At 50.5% G+C, this 20209-nt stretch overlaps 1 protein-coding gene across 9 annotated transcripts in view; it reads left to right on the plus strand.

The window, feature by feature from the left end:
- The window catches only part of Ldb3 (LIM domain binding 3), a 57362-nt gene that overhangs the window by 25259 nt on the left and 11894 nt on the right, over positions 1-20209 (plus strand). For 3 of the 9 annotated variants that reach the window (XM_075988699.1, XM_075988700.1, XM_075988701.1), the window contains 3 exons: positions 8116-8301; positions 11140-11285; positions 19458-19878. In XM_075988699.1, the coding sequence (XP_075844814.1) occupies positions 8116-8301; positions 11140-11285; positions 19458-19878 (753 nt within the window). Of the gene's footprint in view, positions 1-1970; positions 2599-8115; positions 8302-11139; positions 11286-19457; positions 19879-20209 lie in introns of those variants that run through there. The other 6 variants (XM_075988702.1, XM_075988703.1, XM_075988704.1 and 3 more) reach the window with 2 other exon arrangements.

Genomic DNA, 20209 nt, shown 5'->3' on the forward strand with positions numbered 1-20209 from the left:
TCCCTTCAGCTCCAAACACAGACTGTCCCACACCTAAGACTGTTCCCCATGTCTCCACACATTAACACACATATACACCCCCTTACCAGTGATGACCAATGGTACATGACCATTTTAGGGTTGGGTTTTTCTATTAGCAGAATTCCTTTGGACTTTACCTAAGTTGTTGAGTGAACCAGTACAAATTCACACACATACGCATGCACGTGCACATACGCACACAAAATCCAAAGCACCCCAAACCCAAAACTTTTCTGAGCACCATGAACATCAAAAGATGGAGAATTTTACCTTTGACCTCATGTCCAAACACAGATTCTAGGCCAGGTGTGGTGGTGCTTGGTATAATCTCAGCCCTTGGGAAGCAGAGGCAGGCTGATCTCTGTGAGTTTGAGGCTAGCTTGCCCTACATAGAGAGTTCCAGACCAGCTACACAGCGAGACCTTGTCTCAAAAAGAAAAACAGAAACAGTAGGCACAGAAGCTAGGCTGGGGTGTAGCTTGGCAGGTGGCTTGGCTACCTGCACGAGACCCTGGGTTCAGTCTCCAGGGCTGGAACAGTGTTCGGAGCAAAACACGGCTCTCATAAAAAAAAATTACATTTGAGTTGTGTGTAAGAAAGTGTATATGCGATATAAATGAATTTTACGTCAGGTCCCCAAGATCTCTCCTTATATATGTGCAAATAGTCCCAAACCACTCAACATCCAAAACAGGTCTTTCCCACGCATTTTGCATCAAGGTTATTCAGTCTGTTGTTCATTTGCTCCTTTTCGCTGCTAAGTGGCATCCCACGATGGGGATAGAGCAGTGAGATTTTGATTTTGATTTTTCCTTAGGTAACTGTTCACAGTGCTACCTCTGGATAACGCCAGCACTATATTTTTTTAAAAATATTTATTTATTTATTTATTATGTATACAATATTTTGTCTGTGTGTACGTCTGCAGGCCAGAAGAGGGCACCAGATCTCATTACAGATGGTTGTGAGCCACCATGTGGTTGCTGGGAATTGAACTCAGGACCTTTGGAAGAGCAGGCAATGCTCTTAACCACTGAGCCATCTCTCCAGCCCCCGGCACTACATTTTTTAAACTGTGTCTCGGTTCAGGTTGAGTTCACTGTGGCCTCTCCACTGCCCCTCTGCTATGGAGGTGTTACAGGCCCTTCTGCCAGGAGGGTTAAGACCCAGCAACGCTGGCTGGCCTTTCCCTGCCCTCCACCCCTCCCCTTTCTACATCCTAGCCCCAGGATGCCTGCGCTGCACCCTCACCTGGGCAACTGTGCGTAGGGCTTTCCAGAGACCCCACTGACAGGAAGTACAGATCCCTCTCCTTTATTTCCCTGTCAGTGTGTGTGTGCGTGTGTGCTTGTGAACTGGGGTAGGCCTGGGCTGTTCTCAGGGTCTGGGCCTGCAGGAGCCTAGGGGAGCGTTTGAAGGCTTCATTCTGGAGATGGTGAAGGTGAGGAATGCCAGACAGTTCAGGGAGGGATGTGACAGGTCTACCCATCGGTCTAATCACGGGAGTTATGTGTCCCTTCTCCTTGGTGCCCAGCTGGAGGACAGAGCCTGTTCCGGGCCTGCCTGCCTACCTGTTTGGTTTAGTTCTAAGAGCCCACAGCCAAAGCAGCTTTGCCCAGCCCTAGCCACATGGGCCAGGGAGCCAGCCTCCCTTTGCCCTTCCCGCCCATTGGTCCTCTAACCAGGCCCCTATTCTGTACCTCTCCCTCCAAGCAAGGCAGGGACTTCAGTCTCTCCATTTCACCCCAAAACTCTAGTCTTGCCCCATCCAACCCAAGCCTGCCCTCTGGAGAGTAAGTACCCCAAGGGCGGCACCGTCCCACCCTTTGTCCCAGCTTTGGGCAGGGAAGTAGTGGACACGTCCCCTAACCCCTCTCTTTCTCCCTCTCTTTCTCTTTCTGTTTCTGTCTCTGTTTCTGTCTCCCTCTCTCTCTGTCTCTGTGCCACAGGGAAAGGTTTGAAACGGAACGTAACAGCCCACGTTTTGCCAAATTGCGCAACTGGCACCATGGCCTCTCAGCCCAAATCCTTAACGTTAAAAGTTAAAAGGCTGCCTGGATTCCCCTGAGCCATGGCAGGCTGGACCCCCACCCCTCTCCCACACAGATCTGGCATGTGAACCCTGTGGTGATGCTTGATATTAAAGACTGTGCAGGGGGTACCTCTGGTAGCCAACACTAGCTCTTCTGCTCTCTGCCCGTCCCAGAGTTGACAGCTGGGGCCCAGTGCCATGCACTCAGTGCCTTCTTCCTACCTCTCCCAGCCCAGTGTGACCGCCCCAGCTCCCACAAGCAGAGCCTCTGAACACACTTTGTGCAAACCCTGAGCTGTAGTCCAGAGGGGACATGGCAGGGTTTGCTGGCCTAACACTGCCAAACGATGGAAATACAGTGACCGCTGGTCATTTGCCCACGCCCCTCAGCACCTGGCCTTATACTCACCTGGAACACGTTGCCTGCAGATCAGGGTCCTGGGTGGGCACCCTCTTCTCTGTACCTGTGTGCTGGCTTCCTAGACCTTTCTCGTGTACATATAAGCATGCTCGTGTTGAAATAAAGAGGATTTGAAATGAACAAACCAAGCCCCAATCATGCTGTGCCTGTGTGTGTGCCCTGTACCCCATCTTGGGAGGGCCTTCAAGGACAGTGCCAAGGTCAGAGAGGATAGGTATGGGCAACCGAGAGTCAGGGATAGTGCCCAGCAGGTAAAGCCCAGGGCTCGCTACAGCAGGTGAGGGATCCACACTGGGTTGTCCCCGGGGAATGTGGATGGGGACTACTCCAGGCCTGTGGCTGTTCCTTCCGCACTCAGCTATGACTGACAGGTGGCGCCTCACCATCAGGAAATATGCCAAAATTCCTTCCCCTAGGCCGTCCTGACTCCTGTTCAGCATTGTCTGGGTGGTCTGAGAAGTTCTCCAGTGGGCACACCTAGACAATGGGACAATTTACAGGAAAACCCTGGAGATGGAGGTGGGGGCTTGTGACAGGGAGATGGAAGGACCTAACGGAGTCTTGGTGACAGAGCGAAGGGGGAAGCCTTCAGCTGGGTCTTGCTCTTGGCCCCACCTGTGGCCTTGCGCTACACTGGAGCACTTAGCGAAGCTAATCAGAGCAGCCTCGAATGAAGAGTTCTAGCCCCCGCCAGCAGGCTTGTTGTTTCAAAGTCAATACTTCAACTACCTGCCCAGCAAGCAACCTGGTTCCTCGCTACAGGGGATCATAGGCTGAGAACATAAGGACAATGGCATTTGGAAAATGAAGGAGATACAGTGGACCAACCTTCAGGATGCCCTACAGCCACTGAGGCTGGATGGCCAGAACCCTGTTCCCACCCCTGCTGTCTGAAAACACTTTCTCTCTGGGGAGCTCACCTGGGATGGCCAGCCAGAGAAGCTGTTCACTCCTCTCCACCCCTGAGGTGCTCTCCTAGCCTGTTCTTCCTTAGCCTCCCACCCTTCCTTCTTCCTACGGCCTGATGCCAGGGCCAGGGCAAGTCCAAACAATGGTCACTGTGACCGGGGACACACTTGGGGAGAACAAGAGATGTCTACCCTCGCCCATATTTGGACTGATGACTTGCAAGGCCCAAGAGGAGGTTGTAGGGTCGGAGGTGGCCAGACATAGAGAGGTAATAGTGGTTCTAGGCAGTGGGCATCCATTGAATGGAAGGAACTGAGGAGATCACCCCAAGTTGTTGGACTCTAAACCTCTTGTCCCCAGTCCTGAGACTGTTAGTGATCTTTGGGAGCTCCTTAGTTAAAACACTAAAATGTTCTTGCTTGCTTCCTAGCATCCTGGTGCCTCTCAGCTTCTCCAGGCTCCAGGTTAAGGGCCCTCAGAGTAAACAGAGGTTCTCTTCAGTTAACAGCACCCTGTGTCTGTGAGTGAATGCTAACAGACTCAGAAAGGGACACTGTAACTGTAACCACAATACAGCATTGACATTGTGGACTCCAGACGGAGGGGACCTCTAACTGGAGGATAAGGCTTCCTGGAAGAGGTTAGTGTTCATGGTCTTGAGGGATGTGGTATGTATAGAAAGGGCTGGCTTGGCATCTACTCGGAGGGCACAGAGATGCTGAGGCAAAGAAAGGGAGGGGAGATCCCAGTATCATCATTTTGACCAGGATGCATAGTCTGCAAAGGCGGTCATAAAGAGCTGGGATCCAGATACAGAGTTCCAAGCTACGAGATTTGGAACATATTTTGAAGGCAGGGTGGAATGGGCAAAGGTTCAGGGCACTATTCCCATAGCAGCTGATAGCAAGATTCACAAAGGCCATCCTGTAACGGAGGCTCTGGCCTCGTTACAAGTGGCATAGCTGAACTCCCCTGTGCTATAGTACCAGGATGAAAGATAGAATGTCGACCAGGGGGATGGCAACATAAAAAAAAAATTATGATCAACACCTGAATGGCATTCTCTCATCATCCAATGAAAGGAAATCGTCGTACTTCAGCGTCTTAGCTAACACAAGCAGTGTTGACATCCTAATCGTGGCAAATCCCCTTCCACACCAGGACCAATTGTAGTATCACCATCACCAACAGCGCCAACCTGAGTCCAGAGACCACAAACCCCCAAACCCTGACACCTCCGCAAGTATCACCCCCTCTGTTCTAGACACACCCTAGTCATCAACCACAAAGTCAGCAGAATTCCGGTTCCCACCACCAAGGGCCACCATGCAGACTGAAGGAGCGGGCCCACCTTGATACCTCCAGACAGAGGACAACACAGGCTGGAAGAGGAGCTGCAGCTCACAGTGCTGTCTGGCCACGCTCTCTTAGGCAGCCAAGACCATCTGAGTTTATTTTGATTGTTTGTTTTTTTTTTTTTAACTAGTTGCCTAAACTGAATTATGGGTTTGGGGGTATTGTGTGTGCTTAGCGCATATATAAGGCCCTGAGTTCTATCCCCAACACCAAAACTTGAAAAATGGAAAAAGGAATCTGAATGTATGACAAAGACAAGGAAGCGACTGTGGAATTGTAAGCCAGGCCGGGGTGATCTTATGGGCACTCTCTTTAGGACTAAAGTCAAGGTTATGTAAGTTCTCTGAAATGCTTTCTTGCTGACGCCTGCTTTTTGGAATTTCTGGAGACTCGTGGATCTTCATGCAGAAACTGACGTGGAACAAGAACCAAAGATCCTTCAGGATGGACTTTGATGTCTCTTCTCCCCTCTCTAGACCCTGGTGACTGTCTGCAGAGAGCGATCCTAGATAGGATGCTCTCAGCAAGAACTGAGAGTAGCAGATGCATGTGTGCAACCTTTGTCTCAGCCCCGTGGTCAATGGTGCATTTTCCTGGGGTCTACATCCAACTCCAAATTTATTGCCTGGTAGCACACTGGAACAACGAGGACAGACGGTCCAACCTGAACATTTCCATCACTCTCATTCTGAACAGGGTCTTCAGTTGCCAGTGGTCCACTGGAAATGTCAGATGGTACAGGGAGGGGCACAATGATCTGGGTCATCCTGAGCCTTCCCATACTTGGCCACCCTGTGAGTAGGCCTCAAAAGTCAGCTCGGCAGTTTCCCTGAGGTAGCCACGTAATCAGCATCACTTTCAGGGACAAGGTGTTTCAGAGGATGGGCAAGTGGCTTCACAGAGGTGTCAAGAACATCACTGACCAAGGCCCCCCTCTGACAACAAAACTGTGAAAGTCCTAGGCAGGACGTAGATCCTTACCCATTGGAATATGCTCTTCACTATGGGGTAGCCAGCGCACAACTTTGCTATTTCTCTAGCTCTCATCCTTGTATTCAGTTTTGCACTTTCTTCCTTTCTCCCTGGATGGAGATCAATTTAGGAGATGCTTTGGTAAGCACCTTGTGGCTTCCTTGCATTCATATCTGGCACAGACAGAGATCGCTACAATTTGCTACTCCGTGTGTGGTCCATCGACAGCTCAGCATTACCAGGAAGCTTACTTGAAATTAGACTCAACCATACTGAAACTCAACAAACTAGAAACTGGTGTGTGATGTTTTCTGCTTGTTTGTTTTGAGACAGGGTCTCATGATATAGCCCAGGTTCTCCTGGAACTCACTGTATGTAACCCAGGCTAGCCTCAGACTTGCAAAGCCTCCCAAATGCTAGGATAACTGATCTACCTAGCTATGTGCTGTTTCATTAGAGAGACAACGTCTCTCAACCCCAAGTTCCTCATCTCCACATGAGAACTATGAAACTAATCTTCAGGGAGTTTGGAAGGATAAAAGAAAGAATGGGCTAACACGGGCACTGTGGAACTTGAAGAGGGAAGTGCTGAGATGTTACTTGGGTCCAGTGAGAATCTGCCTTTCATCAGAAACAGAGTGTACTTGGCTGACCACAAGAAGAGGTTTCTTTCTTCCTCTGTGGGATATTGGTTAAGGCTTCAAATCAAATTGACCCTCAGTCATTTTGTTCTCATGGCTAAGTTCCAGAACCTTGAGACGATGGATTCTGTTTCCCTTTACTCACTTATTAAATAGGGCTGACTCTACCCCGTCAGGGGGCTTCTGTGAGATATTAAAGGCATAATGGTGGAAACAGTATAGTGTGAGTAAATAAATCACATGGTTCTGGGGAGTTTAGTTTGTCAGCTATTGTGACAAAGAGAGATGTCAATCAAAGATCTGAGAATGAGCTGGGTATGGTGGTACTTTCCAGTGTCCCTAACTAACAGGGAAGCTAAAGCAGGAGAGTCATCTGAATACAGGTGCTAGCGACCAACTACTTTAAAAGGGGCGGGGAGGTAGGAAAGGATAGGGTGTGTATCGCTCTGCTTTCTCACGATTTGTGTAGGAGATTCGGGGTTGTAGTGAGTGCTTTTTGAGGAAGGGGTGCGCATGCACACGTCTGTGCGTGTCTGGAAGCCAGAGGTCAGTGCCAAGTGTTTTCCTCAACTGCCGTCTACTGTAGTTTGTGAGACAGGGTTTCCCACTGATTAGCTGGCTGGCAAGCCCCAGGGATCCTCTTGTCTTTGTTTTCTTGGTGCTAGAATTGCAGGCTGCTGCACCTGGCTTTTTGTGTTCCTTGGGTGGATGCTAGGGATCTGAATTCAGATCCTCATGTTTAAGCAGTGAGCATTTTACTGATCAAGACCTCTCCCCAGACCTATGAATGAATTTTTATTTTCTATCCCATTCTCAGGGAGCAGATCTAATCCTGTCGATCCGAACTCTGATCTATCTTCCTACAGGAGTTCTAAGGACAGTCTGGCTTACAGTAAATACCCAAGTATCAGTTGGAGGCATGTGGGCATCTGGTCTACCTGTCCTGGCATGGCCTGGTGCTGGGTATGGCCATCCTTCCTGTCACACTGCTCCACCAGGCAGAGTGGCTGTCTCCCTACTTCCAGTAGAAGAGCCTTCAGCTCTATATGTTCATGTCACTCTTGAACACGCAGCAGACCCAGGCTCCCTGGTGACACAAGGGTCTAGCTCAGTAGGGTCTACCAGTGGCCTCCCGATAGGTCCTGCCTCTCCTCCTCAGAATATGTCATGAAAAGGGACACACATTTCTCTACCCCTCAACTGTTCTTGACCATATTACCCCTTTCTGGTCTGCTTTCCATGATATCTTCAGTCAGATGGACTGTCAGTGCCCTGGGCTAAAAACTGTTCTTGTGGCTCTACAGCCTATGACTTTCACACTCAAGTATTTTCTTTGGGAGGGAGGGGGCTATAGCATCCTTCCCCAGATGTAATTTATGCCCCCAACTGAATGTCCAAGCAGTAAGGAAAAGGAAAAGGCACCCTGGATACCAGGGGGACCTGTCTGGTAACTCGCGTGCTTTCCACTGCCTTGTAGTTTGCTGAGAAAGAAAAATCAGGAAGTACCAGAAACTGAGGGGTAAACATCCCTCCAAGATTATGTTGCCAGGCCCCTCCCTGAGGTCTGATCATGCCCTCCTGGGATTGGAGAGGAGCTTTTTCTGGGCACCTGAAAGACGTACCCTCACACACGCCTGGATCCTGCTGCGTATACAGAACAGAGGGCACTTTCCATCCTCCCCCTCCCACCCCACACTACGTAGAGGACCTCGCCAGACCTGAGGCCCACGTGACCTGTTGTCTTTTTGATCCCACCTCATCAGCACCCCTATTGAGCATGCTCCAGTGTGCACCAGCCAGGCCACTACCCCGCTGCTGCCTGCTTCTGCCCAGCCGCCCGCTGCTGCCTCTCCCATTGCGGCCTCGCCAACCCTGGCCACAACTGCTGCTGCCCATGCTGCCACTGCCTCTGCTGCAGGTCCTGCCTCGAGCCCTGTGGAGAGTCCCAGGTAACTGGTTCACAGATGCCAGACCTAAGGTTGGGAAAAGGAAGCAAAAAAGGACGTACCTTAAGTCTCTTTGTGGGCAGCTAAGTTCAAATAGTTAGGTCCCTGATGTTTCCCCAGGATGCCAAGGCTGATACTGCTTGGTGCAGAGTGTGAAGGTGAAGTCAAGATGCATTTCTTGGGGTACATGAGCCATGATTATGAGAGGGTTTTGTTGTCGCTCTGCAACCTCCCCCTCCTGGGAACATCCCTAGTGACAGATAAAAGTCACACACACACACACACACTCACACAATCATGTACATATACATGTGAACACAATAACACATAGGAAAGGAACACTGTGCACAGTCTTTGTTCTTAGAACTCAGAAAAGGGAGGTGACAGTCATCTACCGCTGGAAGAAATCAAGGAGGGCTCCTCAGAGGTGGGAACGTTGACGTAGTCAGGTCAGACAGCTCAGCCACTAACTTGCCCGCCTCCTCATCCTCTCTTCTCTTGATGTGGAAACAGTCTGACGTCGGAGGTCCCTATAGCAATGGGATTTAAACCTTCCCCTCCGTGCAGAGCTTTACCATTTGAAACCCTGAGAAAGTAAGTTAAGCTCTGAACCCGTTTCCTCACCAGCTATGGTCTAAAGGCGTACATGAATATTAAGGTCATTACTGGGGAGATTTGTTTATAAAACACGAAAACAGAGGCCAAAGGAAGGTGGCATGCGGCAGGGAGGAAGAGGGAGGCTGGGTGAGTCACTCCAGAGTGGCCAGCTGGTACAGCAGCGGGGTTGGTTGTTCCAGTTATCCTTCCAGGATTCCAGGAATCGCTCAGTTGTTTTCTGCCAGGACCCAGATTTCCCAGTTCCCAAGGAAAACACGCCCCTTCGGGTCAGGGTGTATAGGGTCATGGTGCAGTTTGAAACAGCTTCCCAGCATCCCACGTGGTGCCAAGCCCAGCCTTTCTCCAGCCCAATTCAATCACTGGGGGTGAGCCTGGTCCTGGCTGCCAGAGTGGTCTGTACCATTTTTCTAGGACAGGCTTAAGCAAACTGCCTCCCCTCCCCCTATGCAGACTCTCACTAAGGTCTTACCTCCTTCACTCTGACGAAAGGGGAGAGATGTTCCTGCTGTGGAGAGTGGGGAATGCTTCCAGCTTTCATAGGAAAAGAGAGGTGCTGGGTGCTGAAGCCTATGAACCCTGCCTCTCACAGAAGGGCAAACTCCAGCTCCACGTTCCCGGCTTCCGTGTCTGGGTCTGCCATGCACTGCTGATGGCCTCAGGACACCCCACAAGAGTGAATTTTTTTCTCTTTATTACCTTACCAAGAGAGCAGAGCAGTATCCCACAGGGCATTGGGCTCCACTAGGAGGGGTCAGAGGGCACACTCTAAACACAGATGCCTCCCTTCCTTGCATGTGGGCTCCAAAGGAGCTGGCGCTAGGGTCGCTCATTGGATGTACACCTTCTCCAAACATCTTCAGCTTCCTTTCCCAGTGCCAGTCCACGATGCTGGCAAAGTATCCCCCAGTGGTAGGAAAGTCTGCCTCTGACCCACTGACCTGTAGCCTCACCCAGTCACACAGAAGCTGGGCACCCTTTGCATACTGTCTTCTTCTCCACCAATGTGCTTGCTCCTCTGCCACCAGCACAGGGATCTAGCCACAGCAGGGCAGGGGAAGCCTTATCTATAAATGTGGTGGGAAGGGAAGGGAAGGGAAGGGAAGGGAAGGGAAGGGAAGGGAAGGGAAGGGAAGGGAAGGGAAGGGAAGGGAAGGGAAGGGAAGGATGCATAGCCCAGGTCTGGGATGCTGACTCTGAGGTTACTTTACCTTGCTGGGACCGTATGCAGACCTCCCTGGATCCATAAAGGTTATTGACGGCAGCTTGCTGTGCCAAGGCTATCCCTAGCAGAGACCCAGGCAAGAAGGGTCTACAACTTGGCCCAGCAGGTCCAGTGGGCCGATCGGGAAGAGAGGGAAGACGTGCAGGATGCCAAAGACTGGGGGTATATTTCTAGGGGTTCATTTCTCCAGCACCCCATCAATGACCCATTTGCTGGGTATGGTCAAGTGTCCCCTTTAGGATATAGAGCATGTAAGGAGAGAAAGATTCTCGTTAGTTCAAAACGAAGAAAAGGGTTTCACACACAACTGAGACCGGGAAACACTGCATCAGGCAAGATTAAATAAGCTGACGGACTCTGGAACATCCTGAACCCTTCAGCTCCCCCAAGAGAGAGGCCAAGCTCAGCATTTCCTGAGGGCAAAGACCTGGGACACTTTTGTACTATCTCCTTGCTGAGCCACACGTGGGAAAGGCTGAGCCAATAGGAGGAAGCGGTGAGAGCTGTCTAAGTAGAGTGTGGTTTTGCTGGGGCACTTGCCTGGGCCTCCTCACATCTTCCCGTGAACACTGTCACAACATTTTGCTCAAAAAAACCATGAGACTAATTGCTTCCACCAGCAGCAACATAAAGAAATAAGATGAAGAGACCAGGTGACCAGGGTGTCGCAGAAAGGGGAGTAGCTGTGACCATCTCCAGCTCCCTCTCTCCTCCCTCTGCCTTGGTCCATAGTCCTACTGCTGCAGTTCCCTTTGTGGGGAAAGCACTCGCCATGGGTCTGGCCGGTACGTTCCCTTCCTCTTTCCCGAGGTGGCAGCACTAGCCATAGGGACTAGCTTCCGCCCCTCTAAGACCCTTTGGTTTCTTCATAGACTCTGTAAACATCCCATGGGTGTTTCTGTCATAGTCCTGCCTAGAGATCAGATAACAAACCAGGCATGGCTTTAGGTACCAGAGACCGATGAGCTGTTCCTGTTATAACTCTTCTGTCTTGGTTCCAGGCCGCAGGCCTCTGCGTACAACCCTGCAACAGCCACTTCTCCAGCACCCTCTGCCCACACCAGCTACAGTGAGGGTCCAGCTGCCCCTGCACCCAAGCCCCGGGTTGTAACAACTGCCAGCATTCGGCCTTCTGTCTACCAGCCAGGTGAGAGCCAGAGGGAAGTGGGGGCAGGGCTCAAAGGGTCCTGCGCTCCAGGCCAAGACCCAGAAGCACAGGGAGTTCTTTCCCCACTCCCCTGGCTGTGGGGTAGAATCCTAGGGAGGGTGGTTTGTCCTTGGAAGACTTGTGGGTCACACCAGGCAGGGTTGGAGCCCTCTAGCTCTTTGGAAAGGGAAGGTTGTGACTGAATGTTTCCAGACTAAGTTGAGAGAGAAGAGGGCTGGGGGCAGGAGAGCAGGATGGCAGAATTAAAGTTGTTTCTTTAAGTATCTGGGTTGACCTCAAACTGGACAATAAGAAACTGTAACAAAAATGCCCGAGGCTTTGGGCTGGCTTACTGGTGTCCCTGTCCTTTGAACAAGCTGCCCAACCAGTCTAGTCTGTGTTTTCCTCAGGTGACACAGGATAGCTGGGGCACACGTGACTTAGCAGTAGAGTCCTAGTGGAACCAAGGCAGAACTTGTCGGTTACAGTCCTGCCTCTGTGGCTCCTTCCAGTCAGTGCCTAGCGTGTTCCTACAGAACTGAGAGGTAGCCTATGTTTCCTAATGTCCTAGGCAGAGCCAGCCTTCTTCTTCAGAGACCAACATAGTTCTCAGGCTGGCGCACGGCCCACTTTCCCGTCAGCCATTGCTCTAAGAAGCCAAGCTCTAGCAGGTACTGTTTTCAGCCTAGAGGAAGGTCCTTGACATCCAAGCCCTGAGCCTAGTCACCACCTTTCTTCCTCTTGGGTTCTGACCCTGGACTTTAGGAGGGCAGGGCTGTGGTGGATTTTCTCTTTTGTATACGCCTGACTTGAGCTTGCCATGTGGAGACAAACAACAAAGGCATAGAATAATAAACAGGGGGTGGAGATGTCAACTTGGCGATAGAGTGTGTATCTAGCATGTGTGAGGCCCCTGGGATCCATCCCTTGGATCACACACATGCACGCATGCACACACATGCACACGCACGCTCACATTGACACGCGCACGCACACATACTCACACACGCACATACGTGCACACACGCACACATGCATGCGTGCACACACACCGCACACACACATGCACACATACCGCACACACACATGCACACATGCACATGCACGCATGCTCACATGCACACAGGCAAGCAGGCTGATGAGGTGCACATCATAGAGTCACAGAGAAAGGCCATGAGCTTGTCTTCTGTACTCTGGCAGCTATGAACACACAGGAATGAGCCTTAAATATTTTTATAACGATCACTTGATGTTCATTCCATGGGTTAACAAAATAGGATCTTAGGTGGGTATATACCTTCCACTTAAACATTCTACCTTCATAGCTGGGCGGTGGTAGTGCATGCCTTTAAACTCAGCACTCAGGAGGCAGAAGGAAGTGAACCTCTGTGAGTTCAAAGCCAGCCTGGTCTGCAAAGTGAGTTCCAGGACAGCTAGGGCTACACAGAGAAACCCTGTCTTTAACTCCTGCAAAAAAAGTAAAACAGTATCCTTCAGCATATAGTTAATGTCATCTTGAATTATAGAAAGCAATAACAATTTTGCACTTGCTGTTATAAGACAAATATTTTTCTCTCTTCAAAATCATTATACACATATAATTTGTTTTGCTTTTGAAACAGGGTCTCTCGATGTAGCCCTGGCTATCCTGGAACTAGCTCTGTAGACCAGGCTGGCCTCAAACTCAGATATCCACCTGCCTCTTCCTCCCAAGTACTGGGTTTAAAGGCATGAGCCACCACCACCCAGCACACATAAAAATTTTAACAGATGTTTTGTGTGTTTGTTTGTTGGCAGGGTGGCTCATATAGCTCAGGCTGGCTGTCCATCCCCCTGCCTGAACCTCCCAAGTACTAGGATTATAAGCACGGGCCACCCAGTTTTTAATAGACTTTAAAGAACACTTTCCAGTTCACAGCAAAATTGAACGAAAGGTGTCATTTCCCAAATATCCCTCCCCTTGTTCCCATGCGCTTATCCCACACACACCCTTTTCCACATACCTGATGGTAAACAGACATGTTTAGGAAAGAGATGGGTCGTTTCAATGAAGAAGGAAAACGGACTTGTGTTCTACAATGTGAGATGGCCAAGTCGTTTTGGGGTAAAGAACAGCACAAAGTCTAGCCTCCAAAGTGTACCCTGTTTGAACGTGAGACCCCAGAAAGTTTTCCCCTGGGGGCCTTGCTTGGGGAAGAACACACTTGCTGAGTGGGGCAGAGGTGACAGAATCAGTCCCCTTCATTACAAAGAGAATTGAGTATGGACAAGACGCATTTTAGCTTGGGAGGAACACCCATCCTGCTTACCTCACCTCTGAGACCTGAACTTTCTCATTTGGGTAGGATGGGGGAGAGGGGAGAAGAGGTCTCTGCAGATGAACCGATGTCTTTAGCTCGATGCCATCTCTGCCATTTCTGGTCCAAAGAAAGGAAGTTCTGAGGTCAAAACTCCACCGACCAAAGTGGCATTTTGGAAGGGGATCAGTACAAATCTTCTATATAGGAGACAGAAAAACCACCCCCGTACAGACTGAAAAAGCAGGAAGAAGCTTACAGAAGGAGGATAGAGTAGGGTTAGGTGCACGTGAGGCCTTGTGCCTGCACAAGGAAGACCATTCCTGGCAGCACCGCCAGGCACTTCCGGCACCTTCCCTGGCCTGTCCTCCGCAGGCCCGCCAGGGGGCGGTCCTGCTTTCCAGCTGCTTCTCCAGCTCCGGCCAAGGCGGGCCAGACGTGCAGGAGCCCGGGCCTTTGCGTGGTTCCCAGGCGGTGCAGACGTTAACTCATTCCTGCCTGGAGCAGAGGAGAGGCCTGCCTCCACCCTTCCTTCTCCGGAGGCCGAGATGCCAACGGGCTCCGGGGGTGACTGACAGTCTGCCAGGGGACAGTGCGGATCCGTGCCCCTCTCCGCTTGCTGGGCTTGGGAGACCTGGGCACCACCGAGCACTAGCGGCCCACTCGGGGCCAATCCCCGGCCGCAGCTTCCGGCTGGCGGAGGCCGGGTGGCGTTTCATTGGGATCTTATCTCTGGCGCCGGGGTTGGGCGTCCGCTGCCCAGAACACCTGAGGCCCGGGCCTGCTTGACCAGTGGGCGGAGGACACTGTGAGCCCGGGGATGACCACGTTGGCCCGCGGGCCGGGCGGCGACCCGGGAGCTCGCTCTGAGGACCTAGCCCGGGCCAGAGTGACTCAGATCACCTTGTTTAATTACACAGTCCCGGGACCGCCGAGTGCGATAGGAGCCTTTTGAACGTGCCAATTAGAGATGAAATATCACCTTCTAATTTGAACCGGCTTAATTCCTTCACGTAGAAATAGCAACAGCCCGGGGGCTCCGAGATGGGGTATCGGGTCTCTTCTGGCATTCGGGAGGTGGAGGGATGAGGCAGGCAAGAACTGGGGGGACAGGGGACCCGAGCTCCCTGTATCTCCCCCGTTCTCTCCCCAGGGATCTGCCAGGCACAGTGCAAAGTCCTCCTCTGACCCGCCTAGTCCCAGAGGGAAGGAGAAAGCTAACCTGGGTCCGGATTCCAGCCTCCCTCTCGGAGGCCTTGTGTTGGGGTTTGGAAAACGAAGGAGGTTCAGGGAGTTGGAAGGCCTCGGATGGGAGGAAGAGAATGTCTGCCCAGCAGAGGGAGTGGTTGGAGGGGAGGCAGTAAGGTGGGCGAAGGCCCGATTTATTTGGAAGGGGCATGCTGAAGCCTGTTTGCGCCGAAGCCTGCTTCTGCATTCGGAGTGGTTTAGAGAGATCTGGAGCCGATTGGTGTGCGTTTCTGGTATGAAGCTTGCAAGCTAGCTAGCTAGCCTTGAGCGGCCACTTGAGCTCTTCGAGTTGTTTGTAAAGTTGACTCGCAAGTATTCTGCCTTCTATTACACAAAATTCTGTACATCACTGTGGAAGCCAACAATGCTTGGCAGCCACTGTTTCAAAAAGAGCAACCATCCAAGAGGAACACATTTTTAAGTTTTTAAAAAGTAAAAGAAGGCGGGTGAAATTGATTTAAATACGTTTTATTTAGCTCAGCACATACAATTTTCAGGGAATTTTTTTTTGTTAATTTTGGGGGGTTTTTCGAGATAGTTTTTTTTTTAAGCCCTGACTATTCTGGTACTCACTCTGTAGACCAGGCTGGCCTAGAACTCAATGATCTACCTGCCTCTGCCTCCCTAGTGCTGAGATTAAAGGTGTGCACCACAACACCTGGTGTGTGTGTGTGTGTGTGTGTGTTTTGCCTGCATGTGAGTGTGTTGGATCCCCTGGAACCGGAGTTGCAGACAGTTGTGAGCTGCCACGTGGATGCTATGAATTTAAACCAGGTCCTCTGGAAGAGCAACCAGTGCTCTTAACTGCTGAGCCTTTCTCCAGAGCCATTTCTTGAGCCTCCCCTCCCCTCTTCTCATTGTATATATGTGTCTGTGTAGGTATATACGCTTGAGTGCAGGTGCCTACACAGGCCTGAAGAGGGCATGAAATCCCCTGAAGCTTGAATTTGAGGTAAAGAACTGTAAGACCTGAGTGAGTGCTGGGAACCCAGCGCCAGTCTTCTACAAGTGTAGTAGATGCTCTTAATCTCTGAACCTCTTTCCAGATGTAGCTCAGTAAATTAAAAGTGTTTTAGAGCTGGACAATGTACTGGTCTTTGGGAAATCAAGGCAGGAAGGTCACTTGAGTTCAGTCTGGGTAACATAGCGAGATCTGGCTCAAAAAATAAGCAGATAAAGAGGTGGACCAGTGACCAAGAGCACCAACTGCTCTTCCATAGGACCTACAACAGCTGTAACTCCAATTCCAGAGGATCTGCACCCTCTGTTGACTTCCCCAGGTATCAGTCAAACAAGTGGTACATACACAGGCATGCATCTGCGCACATTCAACAAATAAACAGTTTTAAACATACAATCAACATAAGATGATTATTACTGAGATAATTTATATTCTTTTATTAAGTCTTCAAATTTTTACACTTAATAGTATATCTCAATCTACACTCAATAAGAACATTTTAGGTGACCACATAAGGCCATGGTTTGGACTTCACAGGGTTTATCGCTCCTAGTCTCTTTTAGAGCCAGGTGTGAATCACAAGCTTGTAATATAGCACTCATGAGGTTGAGGCACAAGGGTACAAGGATCATTGAACATAGTAAGTTCCAGGATAGCCTGGGCTAAATATAAAAAGTATACAAAAGGCTTGGCTGGATGTGATGGTCCATGCCTTTAAGCCCAGCACTTGGGAGGCAGAGACAGGTGGATCTCTGAGTTCTAGGCTAGCCTGGTCTATAGAGTAAATTCCAGGACCACTAGAGCTACACAGAGAAACCCTGGAACTAACTTTGTAGACCAGAGTGGCCTCGAACTCACAGAGATCCACCTACCCTTGCCTCCCTGAGTACTGGGGTTAAAGGCATGCGCCACCACCGGCTTGTAACTTTTAGCAGAGGACTGTGGTTTATATGAGGTTTACGTGGTTTACGTGGTTAAAATGAGGAAGAAGGAAAAGAAGGGTAGAAAAAAATGAAATGAAAAGCAAAGAGAAAGGATGACATAATTTCCACAGGCGTGCAAAGTGTGCAAAAGAGGATGACGCTGCTCTGAGGTTTTGTGGGATCGCTCCCTCCCAGTACTCCAACAGTACCCCTCAAGTGACCTTTGTTCCTAGCATTTGGAGACACTTGGGACACCAGGAAGCAAGGTGAAATTGTTGAAGTGACAAAACCTTGAGTTTGGGGCTTCAACTTTATCAAGTGCATTCCTGTAGCTTCCCACCACACCGCCTAAGGTAGTAGAAAGGACACCACTCATTCCTGGCAATGTGACTTCAGAGAATCAGACCCCTCCTCCCCACTGCCACCCTCCAGCATGCCTGCTGGGGCTTTGAGATGAGCCTGATAGTACATTCCAACCTGAAGTCCAGATGCTACTGTCCCCACCATTCTCATTCACAATTAGTCTCTCTCTCTCTCTCTCTCTCTCTCTCTCTCTCACACACACACACACACACACACACACACACACACCTGTATCAGGCACTAAATTAAGCAGTATATTTCTTATTTTCCTAATCCTCACAATAATTCCGATACCATTTTCAGATGAAGAAACGGGCCCGGGCTTGGAGAGGTTAATTGATCTAAGGATAGCAGCTAGAAAGTCTTAGAAGGCGAGTGTGAAACCAGGGTGCTTGGGATGGAGCCCAGAGTCTCAAAAATGCTAGGCAAGCCTCAAATTAGGGTGTTTGACAGCTCTGCTTCCTTGCAGAGCATGGAGTCTCCTCTAGGTATTAAAAGTGACTTCTCCACAATATTGTACATCAGTGGAAATTGGATTTGTGTTCTTTGTAGAGGCAGCATGGAGTTTAGGAAGGTTTACAGTCTTGTTCTGCTGCTTGCTCTGAGCTCTCGTGCCCTCGAGTGTAAAAGGGAATAATGAAGACTATGACTCAGTTGACCGACCTGCTATGTGCCTCACCCACATCCTAAGTGGGAGGAAGGTTCCAGCTGGAGAATCTATCTTTGGGAACCAGTATCACTCTAGGGTAGGGCTGTGGAAGGCTTTATACACTGGCTATCACCATAGTCACAGCCCTAGCCAAGGGAAGGACGGGGGTTCTGCACTTCCCAATTCTGAAGTACCAGTCATCTGGGAGCCATAGGCACAGAGTTGGAGTCACCCAAGAGGGCTCAGGGCACAAGGTGGAAAAAAGAGACCAGACAGGGCCATGGTTCTGAGACCAGCTATGACCCAGAGAGGGCTGCTTCAATACTATCCATCCCACCCAGGCCTGGCTTGGATGTGGGCAGGGAGGCTACCATGATATACGTTCCCTGCTGGGTAAGATGGAGCTCTGTCCCTAACAGGCAGGGAGTAGAGGTGAGGTTTCTAGAACCATCTTTGCTATAGTCAGAGGACTGGCTGACCATGGGCTCAGGACATGGTCAGGACACAGCCAGATCTCTTCAGCTGTTTCTGTGGGGATCTTCACAGAAAAATCTCGGGTTGTGAGAGCCCTTGGCAGAGAATGTTAACAACTACAATGCTCTATCTGTGTGATGAACTCAGTTTCTCCACCCCCAGTGAAGGCAAACAGGTTTCAGGGAAGTGCAGTGCATTCTTGTCTCTAATGGGAACCTCTAGGGTGTCATGTACACTTTCAGTTTGTACCAAGGTGATGTAGGAGAGCAGGGATCAGTCAAGGACCAACTGAGCAGCTAGCCCTGGGCTGCATAGTGCTCACACCTCTGCCTAGGCTCACCAAGCGACTAAGATAGGTGGGGACCTATCAAATCAAGACAGAATTGCCTCCCAGCACAAACTAAGTCAAACTGTGTTTTCAAGACAGCAATAGTAGCTAAACTTGAAACATGAACCTGAGAACACAGCTTCCTGGGCATCTGTTCTGTCTTGAGGACTAGAAAAATTGCAAGTAAAGCAAATACAATCTGATGGGATGTCTGGGAGTCAGACCACCACCCAGGTGAAGTCATCCTGAGAGCATCCTCCACTTCAGGCTGAGTTCACCATCTCTTATCCACTTCCTGATCCAGACACTCCCTGTCTTGCTCCCCATCTTTTTGTTTGTTTGGTTGGTTGGTTGGTTGGTTGGTTGGTTTTTGTTTTTTGAGACAGCGTTTCTCTGTGTAACAATCTTAGCTGTCCTGGAACTAGCTCTTATAGACCATACTGGCCTCGAACTCACAGAGACCCACCTGTCTCTGCGTCTCTAGTGCTGGGATAATGGCGTGCACCACCACCACCCAGTGCTCCCCATTTTTTATAGGAGCAGGGCAGCCAAGGCTTGGCAGAACCCCACCCTGAACAGCCACAGTATTTATAGCTACATCCCTTCTGGGGCCTGGGCAAGCTCCCCAGGGCTCTGCTGCCCTGGTTATCTGGGCTCTTGCTGAGAATTAAAATCTGGTTCACTAAGAAGTAGCTTAGTGGTACTGCATCTGCTTAATGTACTTAAGTCTCTGGTTGCCTTCCACAATACACACCACACACACACACACACACACACACACACACACACACACACACACACCTCTTCCTTTAAAAATTGGAGTTATACTTTCCCAATGTTAAGCTTGTCTTTTGTGGTTCTCTGACGGGGTGACAGAGGAGGGAGAATGAATTCCTAATACATATTCTTTGTGTGTTTTTGGCTTGCAGTGCCTGCATCTACCTACAGCCCATCCCCAGGAGCCAATTACAGTCCAGCTCCCTATACCCCTTCACCTGCTCCTGCTTATACCCCCTCACCTGCTCCCACCTATTCCCCTTCCCCTGCACCAGCTTATACCCCTTCCCCTGCCCCAAACTATAGCCCTGCTCCCTCAGCAGCCTACAGCGGGGGCCCTGCAGAGTCTGCCAGCCGCCCACCCTGGGTGACTGACGACAGCTTCTCTCAGAAGTTTGCTCCTGGAAAGAGCACCACTTCTGTCAGCAAGCAGACCCTGCCCCGGGGGGCTCCAGGCTACAACCCAACAGGTCCACAGGTGACCCCTCTTGCCAGGGGCCTGTTCCAGAGAGCTGAACGCTTCCCAGCGAGCAGCCGGACTCCCCTCTGTGGGCACTGCAACAATGTAATCAGGTACAGGCGGGGGTGGACAGACCGGAGGGGTGACAGACAGGAGGGCAGATATAGGTGAAAGATCAGCCTCATGGGGAAGCCTCAGGTCTCTGGCTCACCTCTATGAGCTTTAGCTTCCATACCTGTGTGACACCCACATCCCTGGGGAATTGGGAAGATTCCATGAGGTAAGTGGTGAAGCTCCCAGCGTAGTGCCTGGTGCCTGGTGCCAGGAGCTCTCCCTTGGGCTAAGGCTGGGTTCTGGGAATCTCCAGCCTTATTGTCAGGTTTATTGAGCACATTGCAAGTTGGATGACAGCGCTGGTTTTGACCCAGCTTTCCTATAGGGTTG

The sequence above is a fragment of the Microtus pennsylvanicus genome, chromosome 10, assembly GCF_037038515.1.
Source record: "Microtus pennsylvanicus isolate mMicPen1 chromosome 10, mMicPen1.hap1, whole genome shotgun sequence".
Taxonomy (NCBI): Eukaryota; Metazoa; Chordata; class Mammalia; order Rodentia; family Cricetidae; genus Microtus; species Microtus pennsylvanicus.